At 36.6% G+C, this 20,356-nt stretch overlaps 1 protein-coding gene across 1 annotated transcript in view; it reads right to left on the minus strand.

Annotated features, from left to right (window-relative positions):
• Positions 1 to 19,101, minus strand: part of jak2b (Janus kinase 2b) — a 29,491-nt gene extending 10,390 nt beyond the window's left edge. Inside the window, exons 1-17 of the mRNA XM_007557863.2 lie at positions 18,475 to 19,101; positions 16,295 to 16,530; positions 15,683 to 15,806; positions 15,469 to 15,586; positions 10,169 to 10,314; positions 9,736 to 10,027; positions 8,691 to 8,810; positions 8,443 to 8,600; positions 8,156 to 8,267; positions 7,466 to 7,652; positions 4,565 to 4,689; positions 4,272 to 4,406; positions 3,587 to 3,674; positions 2,608 to 2,735; positions 2,296 to 2,434; positions 1,826 to 1,977; positions 552 to 702 (exon numbers count right to left, since the gene is read on the minus strand). Of these exons, the coding sequence (XP_007557925.1) occupies positions 552 to 702; positions 1,826 to 1,977; positions 2,296 to 2,434; positions 2,608 to 2,735; positions 3,587 to 3,674; positions 4,272 to 4,406; positions 4,565 to 4,689; positions 7,466 to 7,652; positions 8,156 to 8,267; positions 8,443 to 8,600; positions 8,691 to 8,810; positions 9,736 to 10,027; positions 10,169 to 10,314; positions 15,469 to 15,586; positions 15,683 to 15,806; positions 16,295 to 16,526 (2,407 nt within the window). The 5' untranslated portion in view covers positions 16,527 to 16,530; positions 18,475 to 19,101. The remainder of the gene's footprint in view (positions 1 to 551; positions 703 to 1,825; positions 1,978 to 2,295; positions 2,435 to 2,607; positions 2,736 to 3,586; positions 3,675 to 4,271; positions 4,407 to 4,564; positions 4,690 to 7,465; positions 7,653 to 8,155; positions 8,268 to 8,442; positions 8,601 to 8,690; positions 8,811 to 9,735; positions 10,028 to 10,168; positions 10,315 to 15,468; positions 15,587 to 15,682; positions 15,807 to 16,294; positions 16,531 to 18,474) is intronic.
• Between the last annotated feature and the right edge of the window lie 1,255 nt (positions 19,102 to 20,356).

Here is a 20,356-nt window from a genome sequence, read left to right on the forward strand (position 1 = left end):
GAAAAACTAAATTTTAAAATGTTCCAGTTTTTCTGGGTTGCTAAGTAGAGAGTATTTTCAAAGTTTGATCTACATTTGTAAGATATAAAACTAAATGTTGGTTCTCCATGTTTGATTCTGGGTTACTAAGTACTCCACCATTTGTAAACTACCAGGAGTTTATAAATGGTGCTCTGATAATAGTAGCCACAATTTTTATAGAAACTGAGCCAATTCCAGTACCGATTCCTCATCTATCTAACCTAACAATCATGTCTTCGTCAGAGTTCGGTAGTTGCCAAAGAGGGCAAAGTGGAAAAAAAACACATCAACTCTTTTACTGCCACAGAGAAAGCACCGACTAATACTTCTTCCTTTAGTCTGTTCGTAATTTTATTTCCCCAGATATGAGCCAAGACTTTCCCAATAAGTTTTCAGGAAATCATTACACATACTCATGACTGTTTAGTTGGATGCGTTCGAGGACTTCTGGAATCTACATGGGCGTCTGATTTTGAATCTGAAACACCAGAGGAGGAATTTGTCTGCAGGGTAAGGAGTGTTAAACCGACCCGGTGTGAAGAGGCTGTGAAGGTCGCGGATCACCGCCCGGAATGTGGGCCTGAACGACGGCTCGTAGTCCATGCAGCTGGTGATCAGGTTAGCGATTTCCGTCCACTTTGGTGCCGGAAGCTGCTGGTGATCGTTGTAGAACAGGACTTTCTGTAGCGAAGAAATGAGGAGTAATACAAACTCATTCTGAAGATCAAAAACAACAACCGTCCTGAGTCGATGTGAGAGAACCGGGCATTCGGCTCAGGAAAACCCAGTGAGTGTTCTTGTATATTATGACAGCCGGCTCATGCATCAACAGGATGGCCAATTATTCAAATTACGCCCGGTTTATCGAATTTTACTGTTTGAAGATATTTTTTTTCCAAACTTAAGGTTTCTTTCCTGTAGTTTATAGAACACATGTGTCAAACTCAAGGCCCGTGGGCCAAATCCAGCCCGCCAAAGCTTTTTATGCGGCCCTCTGGATTCTAGACTTAGCACTTGAATATTATGTAGTTGCAGTTTTTATCTGCTTAATGCCAAAATATATCAATCACTTCCTTCAGTTTATTGAGAATTATTGTGGAAATTCACACAAAAATAAAAAACATCTCTGCACTTTTTTGAGCTAATTGGGAGTTTATTGCAGATTTTTCTAAAAAATTGTCTAAAATTTTCTTACTTGTACTAAACAGCTGCCTCGGCTTTAATTGATGTCACATATCATGATCTTGAATTTTATTCTGAAATATACCTGGTTCTATTAAAGGTGGCTCTAAGAGGAGTGCAATGCTCAAACCTGCAGTAATCTCACTTTGCAATAAGCTGGAAGCTTAAGGGTGAAATCTCCAACCAAACATTTATCTGAGGTGCAACCAAATCTAGATGTGAGAGAAGGAGTCCTAAGGAACATCACTCTGATTTTTAATATCGGACTATTTGATATTTTATGTCCCTCCAGAAACTACTTTTCCCAATTCTCATCTCTGATTATTATTGTATTAATTTTTAACTCCCATTTCCGCTTTGTATCTTTTGTGTCTGCTATGGCAACAAAGATCAACTCTAATTCAACATCTAAATACATCAAATCAGGTCTGTATAAAGGCTGTGATTGTGATTGTGGATGAATATTGCACTGAATCGACCAGTTACCATAAATCTACCTAATTTCCAACTCTGTGGTCGGTACACTACTTATACTTGTGTATCAGGTGTGAGAATATACAGGAAGGGATGCTGCATCAATTTTACAAAGATTTTCTATTCTTGGCCACAAACTCAGCCCTACCTTTGTGTTGTCCAGCATTGCCAGTGGTTTCTCTCCGCCGCTGCAGATTTCCCACAGCGTGGTGCCGAAGCTCCACTTGTCTGCAGCCAGGCTCAGAGTCATCGGCTCGTTTATGTATTCAGGAGGCACCCAGGGGATCCTTTCAATCAGGACTGATTACAAACAAAAACAAGTGAGGAATTGATTGCTTTTTACCCTCAGGTCACATATTGACATTAGTAAACAAAATGTAATTGTATCCAGTTTGATTTGATGCCTTCACTGATTACATTTAGACTAGAAATGTCAATATATCAGCTGTAAAAGTCAACGTTTGTAGGAAAACAGCTTCTTTGTGCAGTCAATTCTTTTTATTTGTTCATTTGTCAACACAAAAAAACGTCCAACTGATGCTTGTCAATGTGCTAACAAGCGCCCCCTGCTGGTAGAAATGGTTATGGCAGTGAAGTGGAGGCTGGAGAGGAGCTCACTTTCTTTAGGCAGGACAGTGATGCCGATACCAGGGTCGCTAAGCTTGATGAACGGAGGATTCCCAGCCCGCCGATCCTCCTCCCTGATCAGCAGAACATTTTTGGCACAAACATTCCCATGGACAAGATGCTTCTCCTCCTGCAGGAACAAAACGCGAAATTTGTGAAAATTTAACTAAAAAAACAAAACAAAAAAAAACACAAAAAAAAAAAACACATTTCAGCTCATATTATCCTTAATATCGTCTTTATAAAGTTCTTAAAAGAAATTACTGCAGAACAAACAGAGCCCGATTTAAAATGGATTTTTACCAGGAAGTTCATGGCCCAGGCTAGCTGTTTTGCCACTTCGAGCTTCCACTGAATGTTTATAGAGTTCTTGTTCTTCTTCAGGTAAGTGTCCAGCGAACCAAACTTCACATATTCCTGCACCATGATATCTGAAAGGCGACAAAAAGGGATTTTTCTTTTTGCAATTTATCTTTTAAAAATGACAAGCTTTTTCAAACCAAAATATAAAGCTTTGAATACAAAGAGAACCACAAAGCATATTTTTGTTGCAAAATAATTGAAGAAAGGGCAGTCAGTAACTTGGGCAGTGAAAAACACTTTTCACTTTTTTAATAAACCGGTGAAACAGCTATGATACATATTCAATCAAGTGGAAGAGGATTTCTAAAATTTAAAGGTTAAGAGAATTTTGTCTTTTTATTTACCTGTGTAAAAAGAACATGTTATTTTTTTACTTATAGCAAGACATGATTCCCATGTTAATTTATCTGCCAATAGAAAAAGTTCTTTTTCATCACTATTAAGGATTTATTTACTTGAAACAAGTCTCCAAATCTTGCTTTTAAATTAGTCTGTCTTATTTCAAGTTTACTGAGAAATTTGCACTAGAAATTACGTCAATTATACTTGGTAAGATTTTGTATTAATGAAGTTCAACTCAAACTTTGCAAATTTGATCTGTGACTTATGATTAGAAACATACAATTGTAGGCATAAAGTGCAATTTCTTTTGGTTGTTAGCTAATTTTACAAAGGGATTTAACCATCACTATTTATTTATTTCAGATATTTGACCTCAACTAATAGTTTGATTTGGACATTTGAACCTCAGGTGTGAGAGTCTCTGTGAAACATCATCACAGCGCTGCCAGTCGACAAATAATCCATATTAGTGGTATTTTTAATCAAATTTAACAGTATTAGAAAGTTAGCATTTGCAGAATGCTTGTAACATACCAGCAGTAAGAAATATGGCAGAAAATGTCTGAATCTGACTTACTCTCTTCTCCACAGACACAAACTCCATAGTTGAGGATCAGGTGTTTATGGGATAACTGGCTCATCATGCTGGCTGCTTCAAAGAAAGACTAGAAAACCAGAAGGAGAGAAAAAAATATGCAAAATTACAACTCAGAAAAATTAAAACCAAACCAGAAATCTTGGCTAGTTGAGTTTCCTATATTCTATATTTAAAACAAAAACTGTCTTGGTATTTATTTTAATCTCTTTTTCAAAGACATACTTTTAGAGGATGAAAGGCAAGGAAGGAAAAACAAAGTAAGAAAAAAATAATATGAGGGGAAAAAAGAAAAGGAATGTATCATGAAAGGACAAAAACAAGTAAAGGTGGACATAGGATGGTCTTTATCCCTTAGGGACATAAGGGAGGAGGAGAGAAAAGATTAAGGAAATGTGGAAAGAGAAAAGACAGGACACCAAAGGAGAGATAAAAATGAATCGAGGATGGAAGGAGGCACAGAGGAGGAAGGAAAAACAAAAAACTCAGAGTTTTTAGGACTGTGAAAGAAGCCTACAGAAAGAGATGCTTGACCAAGAAGATCTGCACCATGACTGCAAAATAATGTTTGGATTGTCTGTGACTTGAATAAAAAGCAAGCAGAAGTGGGCCTTTAGTCATTTGGTCATTTAGCTATAACACAGTAAACGGATGAAAAACCACAGACCTCGGCGTAATTTCTGTGGGCCTGGTCCAGAACTTTCATCACAACTTCAGTTTCATGCATTTGCCCGTAGTCGCCGAGCTCCTTACGAACTCCTTTAAAGATCTTTGTAAATGTGCCTTGACCAAGACTCTCCACCTGACAAAAATCACAAATAAAAACAAAAACGAGAGTAAAGTGACTTCTGGAATTAATGACCAAACACAAATTCCAAGTTTTATGAGAGTTTATGTAATCAAAGAGACAACTGGGGGATTACAGACACCAGAGAGGTTGGAAATGCTCTGTAAGCTTACAAACTCCAGGTCTTCTTTCCTGATCTTGTGAAACACCATCTGACTGACATTGTGTCGTTGTAGCGACGGAGACAGAGGCACTTCTGAACCTTTGTTGCTCCTGCAGATGAGGAGGCAGGACTTTTCTGTTTGGAGAAAAGAATTTAAAAAAAAAAAGGCAGAAACTTAGTTTGTTTCTTTTATTTTTTTTTAAATTGAGGTTTTTTTTTCTAGTCTTGGTTTTAGAGTTCGTGTTATGAGTCAGCAATCTGAGAAACAACAGACTATTTCTTCATCCCTTTCATCACCACTTCTGGTAAAATTTCGAAAGAAAAAAGGGAGCAAGGCACTTTTAAAGGTTCCTGGTTATTGGTAATTTTCCCTTGAACTGCGTCTCTATATGAACTGGAGAATTTAACAAGAAACATAACGTCCGGATATCCTGTGAGTCACATTATTCTGTCACAACAGTAAAACGGTTCAGGAACAATTTGAAGAGCACATGAAACTAAAAAATATTAGCTAAAAAAATCCCCCCCTCCCCTTGTTGATGGAAATTAGCTCAGTAATTACCTGCTGGTGTAGACAGGTGTAAATATAAATGCCACCAGCAGGGGGAGACATCAGTTTGTTTAAGGTTGCCTTGGTTAGGTAATTTAAACGTAGCGTTTCTTCATGCAGTCGTCTCACTGTTTCCACACAGTCCTTGAACAACATTTCATAAAAGTGAAGCATAGACTGCAGCTCAGAAAAGGTCTGACTATACATTATGGCTGAGACTAGCGATTATTTTTAGTTATTGAGTTTTCTCTATATTGTTCTGATGATTAATTATCTAAAAAGGTGGCACATTATGCAGATTTTATTGAAACGTTTTTATGCAAAATTAGAAAAACATAAAAAAAATGCATATTAATAATTTAATTCCTTTTTTAATATAAGAAATAAACATTTTATTGTCTACAATGCAACAGCCTAACATTCCTTTAGTGAATGCCTGATCATTTGTAGCATCTGTAGCTAAAAAAATACTTTTAAACAGAAAAAAATATTAAAAGCTCAAGTCATTTTTGCTTGATTTAAAATCATCAATACAGTGCAGGGCTGATCTCCAGACTTATAACTAATTAGATGGTAAAAGAATTTGAACCAAGTGAATCTAAAACCATGTCACTTCAGGAGTTCTGGGCAGTACATATTTACAAAAGTAAATGTTTATTTTTCTTATCTTAAACACGAAATGTGTACATAAATATTTTTTGTACAGCTTTGGCTTAATTACTTTTCTGAATATGTTGTTCTTTCAGCAAATGCTTTTTTTTTAGTCTATTAAAGTTAATGATTAGTCAATTACCAAATTAGATGACAATTATTTCAACAATCGATCCATCATGATTAATTGTCTCAGTTCTACTTGAGATCATTTTTAAATATGATAATGATAATTGCATAACCAGCATTTGGTTACTTGATGAATACACCTGAAGTCTTTAAACTGCTTGTGATCGACGACTGAATCCACAACGTTCAACAATCACAATCCCCTTAGTTCTTACTGACAATCAGCAAAACCAGACTTAAGTTTTGAGGCTTTTTGAATATTACTTAGAAAAGTATCCAAAAGAGAAAAACACCATGACCAAATTTAAAATAAAAAGGAAAAAAACCCAAATAATATTGGTTTGCACTGGACAACAGAAAAGATACAGCAGAGACAGAGACAGTGCTGCAAGATGAACTTTGTGCACAGATCTCTGTTTATCTTATGACATTAGAAGAGCATTTCATATCTGTTGTAACTCTCCCCTTGAAAACAAAAATAAGTCCAAAAACATCCATGTTAAGTGACATAACTAAGATATTTACCTTAAAATATTTTTTATCTGCAAATCTGATAAACATCCATCAAAGCAGTAACAGCAAAAACAGGTTCTTATATGTAGGTGTTTGGCCTCAGATACTCACCTCATCGTCCTACTTGAATTATCCTTTTGTGTTTATGCGTAAATTATGCAAAATAAAATGCATGAAAGAAACATCTGGTTGAAAATACATAACCTAAGAGCTCAGAAAAGCATATTTCTTTGTGCTTCCTCTGATATATATCCTTTTTGAGGCATAATCTAATGGTACTGCACACATTCTGTTCAAAAATCCCCAAAGTAGAGGCGTGTAATTAGATTGTGAAGGATTAGAATGTGTTAATCTGCCAAAGCAGATTATATGCAGGATTATCAATAGAGAACATTGTATGCAATGACGCTGCTTAGATGCATCAGTTTCATTTTTCTCATTTTCCTCCAGCTACATAAACTGGTGTTAGTGGCTTTAATTATTAACATGACAGCACTACAGTATTAGTATAATTAGTATTAGTTTAAAAATAAAAGTAACTTTAAAATGTGTTGGATTGTGCTTTAAAACATAGTTATCGTTTTATTTGGCCGTTAAACACAGAATCTCAAAGAAAGGCAGAATGATGAAGTATTTCAACAACTAAGTATTAACTATATGTTTGACTTTAAAACTCAACAGGCTGAAGTAATCAGAGGAGCGTCTGTTTCATAACGGCTAACCTTCGCAACCAGAGACTTAAACATAAAGAAAGCTCACTGAGCTTCAACTGGAATATTTTAAAGCTAATTAACAGTTTTCAGTTTCCTCTCTGCTCATTTAAACACGACAACCTGAATGCTTTACACTATTATTTCATACAAATAGTATTCTGTAGTGGTTTTAATGAAAAATACTGAAATGGAAACCAATAAAAAGCTGGTTAAAAATTACATTTACCAGAAATTCTTACTACAAGTTTTATTTTTTACTAAGAGCTATATTTGTAGGGAAATCCTGCAATGATATTTCCACCTTAAAGCCCAAATTTTCATCAAAGGAGCCTTCAAATAAATGCACTGCGTTTACCTTTGGACTGAGGGGGACAGCACTTGCTGAACTGGAACACGATACCGTCCGAGCGCACCGTTTCTTTTTGGTAGCAGCTGAGCAACTCCTGCAGTGAGCTGAAGTTCCTCTTGGTTCCACTGAGGTTAAACTCGCCAGCGGCGGACCTGGTGATCTGACAGTGCTTGTAATCCACTGTATCAAACACCTGGCGGACACAAAGCACACAGATTTGCTGCAGGAACGCAACACTGAGCATCACTTTGAGGCTCATGTCAGTTTAACAGGGAGAAAAGACATAGGGTTCATAAAAATGCTTGTTTTATGTTTATTGAATTTGTGTTTTGATGTTAAAAATCTAGAGCCGTTTTTGGGATTCATGCAGGGATTAAAGCGTCCACAATTTATTTAAAGTCTAAAATAAAAAGTCTTCTGCTCTAGACTTCTAAACGTTTTCCACTTATTGAAGGAGAAATTATGATATGAATCCTATTGTTGTTGTCCGGCTCTTCAATGCATTGCATAACAAGTGGTTGTTCTGGCATCACTAACAACATAATTCCCACATACTGAGAGCAAAACAAGACAGAGGGACAAGACGTTCAAGGGGAAGATGACTAAATACACATCAAGGGGAAAACAGCTCTAAAACAAACCTCAGGAACATTTTCCATTCAATAATTTTTAGTCATCACCGATACAGAAACTCACCTCCACTGGGAAAGTTAGAAAATACTTATTGAAGTCTTTTGGGCTGCATCTCAAAATGTACAACCCCCGCTTGTCTCCACACTTCTGAAGCCGGCTGACGGCAAACTCCATTCTGCAAAAAAAGTCATCAATAATTAAAAACAAGCTGTTGTTACTGACAAAGAATACAACCAGTGATTTGATTTTGTTTGATTTGGACAAGTTTTGAAAACAAGCAGTGAATGAGAATTTTTGCTTTTTTTCGTCCCAGATAAGTATTATGTAAATCACAGAAACGTATGACTTACGAAATGGGGCCATGGCAATGACAAGATATGGCTTCAACAAGCCTGGGAGGGGCCACCTCCTTACAAAGGTAGTGATGTGCATCTGTGGTCAGTCGATAGTAGCCGTCAACGAGGGACGCGAATGACAAGGCTTCAAACAGGCTCGGAAACTCCAGCTCCTAAAAGCAAACAAAAATTCTCCAGTCAACATGAAGCTGAGCTCAGGTTTCTCTGCTGGAGACAGAAACGGGTTTATTTTGAGACGCTACCAGGTTCTTCCCGTCCTGCTTGTTGATGGTGACCAACCGACTTTCTGTGTTGCCTTCTTTGCAGGCCTGTTTGATGCTGATGTCGGTGACATCATGGAAGTCGCACAATGTCTGCAGCTCCTGAAAAAACAATATAAAAAAAACTAACTATTGTAGAAAACATCGTTTTTTTAAAACTTTACACATTTTTCATTGTAATTTATCCATTTGGGATTATCCACGTTTTCCCTTCTGATTCCGATAAGGTTTTGAATCAGCCGATTCGATACAGAAAAACGGAACTGAATTGACTTAAAATGTCTCTTTTTTGAAACAGAGATAGTTTTACAGAATCACAGATGTATTTAGTAACACTTAAATACACAAATCGCTTCACAAGCTTAGTCAAAAATGTAAAAATAACTTTCATTTGTTCAGTCAGTGCAATTAGACTATAACAACCAATGTAAGATAAATAGTAAAAAAACTGAAACTGACAAAAACAAACTAAAATTTCCTTTCAAATGGTTCAGAAAGTGCAATTAGGAATTGTAAATGTAGTGTAATATAAATAATAAGGCATGATGTTACTCAGAGTACAAAGTATAGAACTATACTGAGTAGATCTGTCCTTAGGAATCGAGCACATTGTCACCAATACCTGATCTAGATTTTTTTTCAGTATCAGATATTAATATTGGACAGGTGCATCTCTAGTATCCATCAGGTTTCTTTAAGCTTCAAAGCTGGTAATTATTTTTATATTGTAAAGTGTGTTGCAGAATTATTCATTACCCATGAACTTCCAGATCTTGTCACGTTACAAAGACAACCGTCAATGTATTTTGTTTGCAAATCTTTTCAGATACGTCATCGTTTTGGGTTTACTTCACAAACCATGACACAAAAACACACTGAATATAATTCGATGTTTTTGGTTGTAACATGACAAAATGTGAACAAGTTGAAGTGTGATCTGTGTTTGTACACTTATGACCAGTTCAGTTCAGGTTCCTGGTGTCAGTTCATTCTGGTTTAGAGGAAGAAAGCTAACGGTGGTACAAACCTCATCAGAATCTTTTAATTTCTCTCGACACCACTGTATCCCTGTGTCCGCTGCCACCAGGATGATGAGCTGCCCACTAGCTGGTTCTCTGACCTGAAAGGTCTCCGTGTAGAAGGCTTTCTCCAGCGACTCGATGCTAATGAGGTACTTCAGCTTCAGGTCGCGCACCGTGGTCCGACACTGACTGAACTGCTGGATGAAGCGCTTGAATCGGAAGCGGATCCTCTTACGAGTTAAAAAACTACAATCCTGGATCTGATTTCTCATATCCTTTGGTAGGAAGGACTTGTAACTAGAAGAGACGCAACAGATTTGAATCAATATTTGTCTTAAATTCATTTCTAAATGTAACTAAACAAAAACGTACATTGAATAGAGAAGGTGAGCTACTATTAGAAAATAAAACATCAAGCATTTTATTTTGTTTTAGCACCTTGTATTGTGATAGATGTCCAGAGGGGACATCTGTCTCTCCTTAGCCGTCCTCGTCATGTCCAGCACAGCCATACCAAGGCACTCCTCCTGGGACTCGTGGGAGTTGGAAATCGTCACCACTCCATTCACAAAGTCATTCCTCCACTGCACACAGTAACGAGAGAGAAACACTAAGTACTTCCTCTACTTAATGCACGTTAGTGTGAATAGGCCTGTTAAAAGACTTAATTTGGACATTTTCATTTGCAAACTACCTCAATGCATTTGGGGGATATTTAGTCAGTTGTTTAGTTTCACAAAAAACAAAAAAAAAGTTTAGCAATGTTTTTGTTTAAAGTTGTCACAACCCAACCTCATTAATGTTAAAAGTTGGTAAATGGTGTGGACGTCACAGTTCAATTTTGAAATTTCATATATTATGGAAAGGTATTTCTAGGATTTCATAATATTAGAAATATGCATAATTGCACCAAGGGAAATGAAAATAAATCAGTAGGTTAAATGGAACATGCTGACAAGAGGATGGAGGTTTGTCTTTAATTTTATTTAATTTTTTAAAAAGGATGAATAAATGAGAACTTAAAAACATCGAATCTAAAAAACAAGTTACATTATTTGTCACTTACTTCAGAAAATGAAACATATTTTATAGAATTGTCACACAGAGTGAAATATTCCAATACTATATCATCTTGTATTTTTAATAATCACGGCTTACAGATAATGAAAACTCAAAATTCAATGTCTCAGAAAATTTTAATATTGTAAAAAAAAAAAAAGTTAAACATTAGAAACTCGTGGTGATACAACCGAATCAGCCAATTAAATCAACGGTTTCCTGAGTCTCTCAGTCTGGGTCAGTAGACAGTCATGGCAAGGACTGCTGACTGGACCAATGTCCAGACGAGTCATTAAAACATGTCAAAAACAGGAAAAGGTGCAACAGCAATGATAATAACCACAGACTTTAGAGAGATTTCAGTCAACTTCATGCCTCATTCTGCTGATTTCATTTTCCACACTGCCAAAGAAAGAGCCCAAAAGATTACTGGCTTGGCCTGAACCCCAAAGAGAACCAACGGGGGCAAAGTCAGAAGGGGGGAGAGAGACACTAACCCAACAACTCATCTTAGCAGAACCACAGATTTATCACCTCCAAGCTATGTCACATTGATGCAGTAATTCATGCAAAAAGAGCCCAAACAAAGCCTGAAATTTATATTGAAACGTATTTCTATAAATTAATCCTTTGTGACATTCTAATTCTCTGAAACGCTCAAGTTTGGGATCATACTGTTGTAAACGACAAAAAACAAAAGCTTGAAATATTTCACTGTGTGATGATTCTATATACGAGTCTCACTTTCTGAAATGAGTGAAAACAAATCCTGAAACTTTTCATGATATTCTAATTGAGCCGTACTTGAGCTTTAATTTCCATGTTAACAATTACTAGGGTGCACAGATTGCCAATCTTTAAGAAGCCAGATCTGCGGATTACGATTCTGTCCGATACCAATTTATTTTTAATGAAATGTCGATAAATATAGCAAGAAAGTCACTGAGTTGGCAACAGGGGGGTGACTATTGTTGACTGCATATGTGCACCTGGTGGGCCGGTTTATCAGTCAAAACTCTCAGCAGAGTAGCAGAGGACAGTGGATGATGTTTCTGCTGAGGCAGATAAAGTAGTTGCATAAGATCGGTCTTATACAAGTATCAGTTGATCACCTAAAATTAATGAAATTAGCGCCAATAAATCAGCTGGCTGATTAATCAGCTGGCCAATAAATCGCTGCACCCGTACCAATTACTGAACTTTATTTACCACAAGACCTCCGTTATTTTATAGATTAAAAAAAAGCAAGGAATGTGAAGTTTTACATTTAGAGAAGAAAACGTACAGGTACAACTGAAAATCCAAAACTGTGGAAAACACTAAGGAAGCAATAACCTCCTTAGATTTTATTCCCCAATACTTATTCACATCTAAAGAAAATAAACTCTATACCTTGGAATAAAACCACAGCTGCATTAAAGGTTTGTCACATTTCACTTCCATGTGAGCCGATACTCTTATTACTGCCAACTACTGTTGACTGAAGCTATGTTAAGTCTAATGAATTCAGATATACACAAATATCCAAACGGTCCTACTGCCATGTCGTTTCCTTACTCAACCTCTCATTTATTCATATACATTTATAACAAGTCCTGAATAAACTGCCTTTAAGACCTTTTTGACCTCTGCAGAGACTAAAAAAACAGTCTGGAGGAGGAACATGGTGACGTGCTTGCAGTCACTGGAACAAACTTTATTTTCGTTTTCCCCCTGCAGGCCCACATGACGCTGTAGGATGGCTGCTAACCACAACTAACCAATGAATGAGCTTCCTATTAGTCTATGTGACATAACATTTGCAACTCTTGTTTTGGCTGTAATGGGCCAATGTGAACACTAAACAGACCAGAATTAAAGGCTAATGGATTCACCATCTCTGTCTCGATTTTCACACTTTCATTAATCTTGATTTCAGACTGGGAGGGTGTAAACTAATAACACACAGACAATAACTAACTGATTAAGACACATAATGTGCAACAGTGTTTTTTTGTGTTTAGAAAAAGCTGGATTTTTAAATTTTTTTTTAGCAACTTATGTTTTAAGTACAAACTTCAGCATGAAAGCTTCACCCCAATTAGGTCTATTTATAAATCATCTCTTGCGTCAACCCAATTTGTTCTTATAACATTCCAATTTAAGTTAATTCAATCAGGATGCTGGTATGCAACAATGAGTTTAAAAAAAAAGCTTAGCAAAGGAAAAACATTTGAAACCACATTTTCTTGCTCTATAGGCGCAAACACACAATGTGTCAAAACAAACACCCTAACCCTGCAGTGCTTATCTTCTAACATGTTGGCTTTCCACAGACTTAAATCCACATAATCCATAATCCAGTTCATAAAGTCAACTTTAGTCTCCTTTATGACCTCTGTACTCTTTTATTGAAATGTGGCCATTTCTTGTTTTGTTTTTCACGTTATAGTTGTGTTTGACCCAGAGAGATGAGGACAAACCAACATAGATAAACAAGAATCAAACTAATTTCATTTCCTGTTCAGAAACACTGTGATAGATTTTCAAAAGCACAACTCCACAAACTCCGTAAATCCATGCATCGCCCAGCTTGGGTTACTGATGACTAACCCACTGATATTTTGCTGCAACTTGACAATATTTTTTTGGGGTAGATAATTTAACGCTGACCACATGTTTTTTCAGGAAATCCAACCAAAGTTTTAGTGTTGATGATTTTCTGGACAACTGAAATAGTTTGAAGAGTTTGGTTGGCCTAACATCATTACATTTTTGTTAATTCTCCATGCAGGTTTTTGGATCGGTGCAGTTACACCACAGTGCATCACACATAAGATGACGACACAAATACAGGAGAACAGAAAACAAAAGAGACTGATGTGGTTATGCATTAAGAAGTTTCAGATATCTCAATACGGATGATTTCATTCCTGATATTTCAACAGACTCAGTTCGATTGCAGATCAATGTTGCAACATTTATTTCATTTGGTGTGGTTTAGCTTTCACACTGTGTTGTGCTAAACGCCTCGCCTGTGGTGTCGCTCCATCAAGAACCACTGAAGGAAAAGACACGAAAACCTCCAAAGACGACATGATCGCTGCTTCCTTCATCACAAAACGTAAAACAAAAATGGAATAGCGTCAAGTTTTAGTAATTGCAGAATTTCTCTTTTGTCTTTGGTAAAATGCCTGGAGCCATTTCTCCCTGTAAGTTAGATTCCCCACTGTAAGCAAAATGCACCAAGATTCACTTCCAGACCCACAGTTTCAGGCAGACCAGTGTTTGCTTGTTTAGGATTTCACCTGCCCCTACCGAACCAAAGCGGACCAAACAGATATGGTAATAAAGCACTCTCATTTCATCTGAAGGGTTAATCCTTTGACAAAAACTACAAATGACTTGAGGCAAAGAGCCTCACTGTTAATATTTTGTCAGATATGCCCAGTATAAGCAGACGCTCCACTGCAAAGTGCACAGTTAAAAAAGATGCCCTTATGAACAACATGCATCAAAATGACTTCAGTATGAGTTAGAGACTAGAGGACAATATATTTAACTTGTGGATGTTTCGTTCTGCATTTTGCAAACAAAAACAATTTCTCAGTTCATTTAGCAATCTAAAAGTTTTTTTTTTTGAGATTTGTTTTCTGTAAATAATGAAATAAAGATAAGGCTTCATATCTTCTGCGGGAGCCAATTCAATTAATACAAATGTTCAACATACACAGATAACATTAAAAAGTATAAATACCCATTAAATAATTAAATAACATTTAACTTTTAGGTATTTATCCAATTGCTCACAGTTTACCACCAGTCACAGCACAACTGTTGTTACATTTCTGGTATTTATCAATCAGGCAGTAATTAAAACGTGCCAATCTTATATTATTTGGTAAGTCAAATTTCTTTTTTTTCTCTCCTGTTCATTACGTGAATCAAAGGTGAAAACTGACATTTTCTTCATGCTGTAAATTTGTCAACCAACAGCCTTTTCTTTGCTGCACATTTCCACAAATGAGCCTGTATGTGTTAACGTCAGAGAATCAGCACCCACAGGTCGATTTCCAAACTAAAACAGGAAACTGTCCAGTAGAGGCCTGTTTATTTCTAAATTCTAGAAAAATAACCTTTAACCTGATACAAATTGTATCCACTCAGTCAAAAAGATGTTTGTTTTGTCAGCTGCAATCTATAATAATAATGATATCTATATTTTCAGGCAACATGTGCAACCCAATGCCAAAGCAAAGTTACTATTGCTGCGAGGCGACGCCAAGCCTTGAGACGCTTCCTGCTTTGTTCTATCATTTACTGACCCTTACTGGAAGGAATCCTGTGTGCACGATTCCTGTGTGAGCTACAAGTCTTAATTTTCTCAAACAAATACAGGAAGTAATGACTAATTTGGACAAAGGCCCTAGAGAGGAAGCTTACAGTAGAGATTCGACTACTGGTCGCGTTCGACTTTTATCTCAACTAAAGTGTATTTTTCATGCAAGTACCAACAGTTATTGTAGAAACTGAGATCCCTGAGTGTTTTTTACATGTTATAATGAGTTGTAACACGGCTGAATATGAAAGTAAGGAAGAATGGAAACTAAAACTTTGAACTGTCTATAGATTAACTCATATAAAAAGCACCGTTATTAAAGTTTGCTATTAAAAATAAAGGCTCACTCAGAGGCACTTACCTGAGAGAAGAGATAGGACATTACATAATCATCAAGGACTGGACTTTCTGACCCTTTTTTGACCCCATATCGATATGCCCGCAATGCACCACTACTGTACCAGCCAGGGAAGTAGTACCTGCGGTGAGCAAGAAAAAAATATGTCACAGTGATTTTCAGTAAATATGTAAATAATTTTTATAAGGACAATCTAAGGTGAACTAAAGTGTGCTACCGTATTCTGAAAATCAGATCTTCAGAGGTCGATTCATCAAGCCGAAAGACGTGATTGGGAGAAAACCACAAGTTGTCTCTCTCTCGAAAAAGGCTAAAAAGGTTGTAGTAAAGGGGTGATATACCTACAGTGTTAAAAAACAAAATAAAACAGAAACCAAAATAATTAAATGCAAGCTTCATGATGTACCATTAAATAATCAGACTTCAATGTCTGTAGTGGCACAATCTTTAATGAGGCAATTAACCGGAATACGCCTCAAGACATGCAGAAGAAAACTGTTTTAAGTACCAATACAGGTGAAAAAAAGGTCAATAAAGATCATCTAAAATGTCAGGTGTGTTTTGGTTTACCCTTAAACACATGGCATGCAGGTAAATCTAGTCTCTGTCCCCCAACCACCTTACAGTACATAAGTAGCGGCACATTTATACTATCTGATCACACCTCCACACACACACACAAAAAAAAAACTTAGCCTATGTATTTTTGCTTATATTTAAATTATAAACAAAATCTAAGCAAAAAAAACCAAATCCCATGTAGTGAAAGTTACAAAAATCTTCACAAACGGAGTGCTTTATGCGGGCCTGCACAGTTTGGAGTACTCACAGCATGCCTTGGCTGCATCTATGCACAACTCCTCAGCCACGTAGTCCCCGGGTGGGTAGCTGAGAGTGCCACTGTCGGCTGCTCCCTGGCTGCAGTGGTAGAAATGAAGCCTCAGAACAGGAGCAGCAGGTCTTGTGTCTGAAGATTCACGATGGGCGTTCCCGTTCTGGTGCACTGTGGGACGCGAGTCCGTCACAGTGTCCATAGCTGGTGGGGAAGCCATTAGCAACATCCACCTAAACGGTGATAGCAAACAAAATGGGTTGGGGCTGACAGTGGCAACTTGGCCTACATGTAAATTTAATATCATGACGAGGGTGCATGGTATGAAACGTTACAGAGCTGGAAAATGTTGCATAAAGGTGCAGCACAGAGGAGGCATTGTCTGAAAAAAGGTTATAAAATCTGTAAATCTAATTCCATGAGTGACAGTTATGAAACGCAGTCATGAGATTCTTTTCTAAGAAACTCATTTTGTAAAATTCAGGATATACATCTTATTTTAAGAAATTAAACATGCAATAATTCTGGTTTGCAATTAATGTGTGAAAGAAAAATAATCCTCCCACTGCAGAGATTAAAACTGGAGATTGGCATGCACTTACTAATATCTGACCTTGATTCAAATCTGCTGGGTAATTAAACGGTGCTGCTAATAATATGAAACTCAGATGAAAAATGAATCACTGTTTCGATGTTTTCCCTCAACAGCCAAAGTCGTTATTACTCAGTTCCCATCTGGATTTTAGCTTCTCCTCAGGAAGAGTTGCTATTTCATCCTAACCCCATTTTTCAATACTTTAGATATTGTAGCCTCCCCCATCTCCTCTAAAAGTTATTGTTCCCATATGCAGCTCATGAAGAAACATTCTTCTTTCTGTAAATGTGAGTGACAAGGCACAAAACATGAAGCAAAAGGAGACTGGGAACCTATTTCTCTTGCAGACAAAATTTTGAGGCAAGGAGCACAAAGGAATTAAAACACATAAACTAGATAGATAGATAGATAGATAGATAGATAGATAGATAGATAGATAGATAGATAGATAGATAGATAGATAGATAGATAGATAGATAGATATGAATGGAGATAATCTTGAGTTCTGTTCCTCATCAATCAAAATACTGTGTTATAGTAAAAATGTTACATGTTTCTTTTTAAACAAGAGTGCAGAAAATCTCATGTCACTAGTTTTAAGACTCGCCGTACACACAGTGTAACTGCATTTTCCAAAGAAGCATAAAGAGAGGATATGGTAACTAATGCATCAGAGAATCTAGTAAACTCCGTTTTTCTACTAGAGGTTGATTGAAAGGACAAGGTATTTAATATTATACATATCCTTGAACATGAATGAAAAATCTTTTAAAAAAACAAACAAGCAAAAACTCTAGGAAGGACGGCTAGTTTGAGTAAATCTGATGTAATTTTTGACTGAATGGTTTAATTCTAATGTTATCTCTATTATAGGTTACTTTTAAAATGAGTACTATTCAAAATATACACAAAAACAATCTTTAAACCAGTATTTTCATGCCGTTTTTTGGTTAGTATAAGTTCAGGGTCATAGTTCTGATATGCATGACATTCAAATGCGAAATATTTTCCCATAACAACAACTCCAATGATATCATGCAGCTTACATAAAATTCCTCTGCACTGCAAACCCCCCTAATGTTCTATATTTCAATCAAAACATAAAGACAATACATGCATTGGCACTTTTTTACAGTAACTGATAGAACTGCACATTAATATTTCTTCTCCATCCTAAACTTTTGCTAGAAGCCAAGCATGTCATCTCTAAAATACTTCAAAGTAGCGGGCTATAGACCTGTTCAACACTTCAGTATTTTCTAAAGGTTATCTGTTAATATGTCAGACTTTAAGTTGCAATACAATAACAACACTAAACATAGCAGAGCATTAATTCAATAAAAACTTGCTTTAAAACTTATCAAGGCCGTGATCTTTGCAGTTAGCTGTTGCTTCAACTGACTCCCAACTTGTCGCTTGCAGCCCCATTCAACCACCGATAAATGTCACTGGAGAACTTTACATTAATTAAATATTCTAATTAACTGCAGCTGACTCGTAAGGTTCAGGGTTATACACCTTCAAGAATAAACACCCCCAAAAAGGCTGCCAAGGCAATATTGATGAGTTAGTGTAGACTTACCCTGGTGGTGGATAGCTATTAGCTGTCTGCTAACTTCCAAGGCCAGCGCCGAAGCCTGGACCAGAGAGCTCCAAAAGCAGCGCCGAGATACGACTGCTTTCTGCTGTCGCACACCGAATAAAATCCCTGATTTATTTACGGTATGAATCCTTGAGGAGATATTAACGATTCCATATTTCGCACGGCTTGCCAGCTGACTACAGCTGGCTGAAGTTACCTCTGGTCAGCCTAGCTTTAGCCATCTCACTCCTACAGGGGAACTTCGTTTATCTCGTCAATCTTCTCATATAAGCTAAGGCTAACTAACATCGTGCGTGTTTATAAATTGTCCCGGTCGCACGAATTTATTTGTTTGCCGACAAACAGCTTCTGAAGCTCGTACATATAACTACATAACTAAAATATATCAGACGAGGCAGCTCGAACTATGACACTTTGCTAGCTACTTTGTCAGTGCCTGCTCCAACTATCCCGAGCTCCAACTGAGTCAACAAAGCTGCCTCTCCCACCATACTGAATGGTGCGTTTACCGGCGGTGGGGATTCTGAAGAACTCCCTCCGGATGACTCCAAACATCAAAGCATCAGCGAATTACCCGCTAGCAAAAACATATGGATTAACTTCCCTGGAGGAAAGGGAAGAAGAAGTTCAAATATAATCAGCTCTGATCTAATAAATGACGCCATCGTAAAAAAAATTACAAGAAACAAAATTATCAGATTTTTATAAGCAGATTTCCCCGATTGGAAACAACAAATGCGTCCTCATAAAACAGAAAAAGGGGCGTAGAAAGAAATGTGTGTTGTTCTACAACTTAATGGAAGAAAAATATGACTTTTGTGATGCTTTTCTCAAAATAATATGCACAAATTTATTCCATAAGTGTTAAAGGTAATTCCTCCTGTTGTGATTTTACAAATTAAAGACATGATAACATATTCAACAGTTCTACAAAAGAACCATCTTTGATTATAAATAGCTGAAATTTTATAGACAAAACATGTAGTAAAAAACTAATATGAAGCTCTCATCAACATGCTTTCCATCAACCGTGGGAATTAATGCATTAATCTGTTTAGACATAGATTCTGTTCCCCTTTCCATAAAAGGTAAAATACATCCACATTGAAACGATGTAAGTTAACCCTCATAATGACTTTTTCCAATTGAAATGAAATGTCAACTCCTGCGTATTTTGTGATTCACATATTGAGACAACAGTTATGCAATGTTATGCATGTTTTTTAGAAGGATTTTTATAATTTGATCTTATCTGTTTCACTTTTAAGTTTTGATTTGATTTTCTAGGGGATAAAGAATGAAACTAATAACTAGTAAAATTTGCCATTTTTTTTAAGACAACCCTCCATTTTAATAGATTATCATGTAATTACTTTCCTGCTCAGTTGTCCTATTAAACTGCACTTTTTTGTTGTAAATTGTGTTTGGTTATATTGTTTTGAATCTTAATAAATTTTTTTAAAAAGTTCAAACCTGTCTTGGGAGATTTTCACTCTACTGCATTGTCAGTAGTCAGCTGACATTTATGTACAGCAAGGATCCATTGATTAAAGGTGATTTGTTACTGGTTTTGTGATCATTTTAGAATCTGGTCAATGTTTTCTGCCAGGGAGACCCAAACACACTAAAATTCGGACTGCCATAAGATCCACAAGCTGTGGACAACTGTGTCAAATGTGAAGTATTTTGGAGGTTATGATTCCAATTTTTTTTCTTACCTCTGAGGGATTCCATTTTTTTTCTTTCAAATAATCTGAAGAAAGATTTTCTATATCAAACATAATTTTTACTATTACTTCAAAACAGGTATTAAGGGATGCAGGATGACCAGCTGCTCTGTCAAATCACTGTATTCTCAAGG

The sequence above is a fragment of the Poecilia formosa genome, unplaced genomic scaffold, assembly GCF_000485575.1.
Source record: "Poecilia formosa unplaced genomic scaffold, Poecilia_formosa-5.1.2 Scaffold92, whole genome shotgun sequence".
Taxonomy (NCBI): domain Eukaryota; kingdom Metazoa; phylum Chordata; class Actinopteri; order Cyprinodontiformes; family Poeciliidae; genus Poecilia; species Poecilia formosa.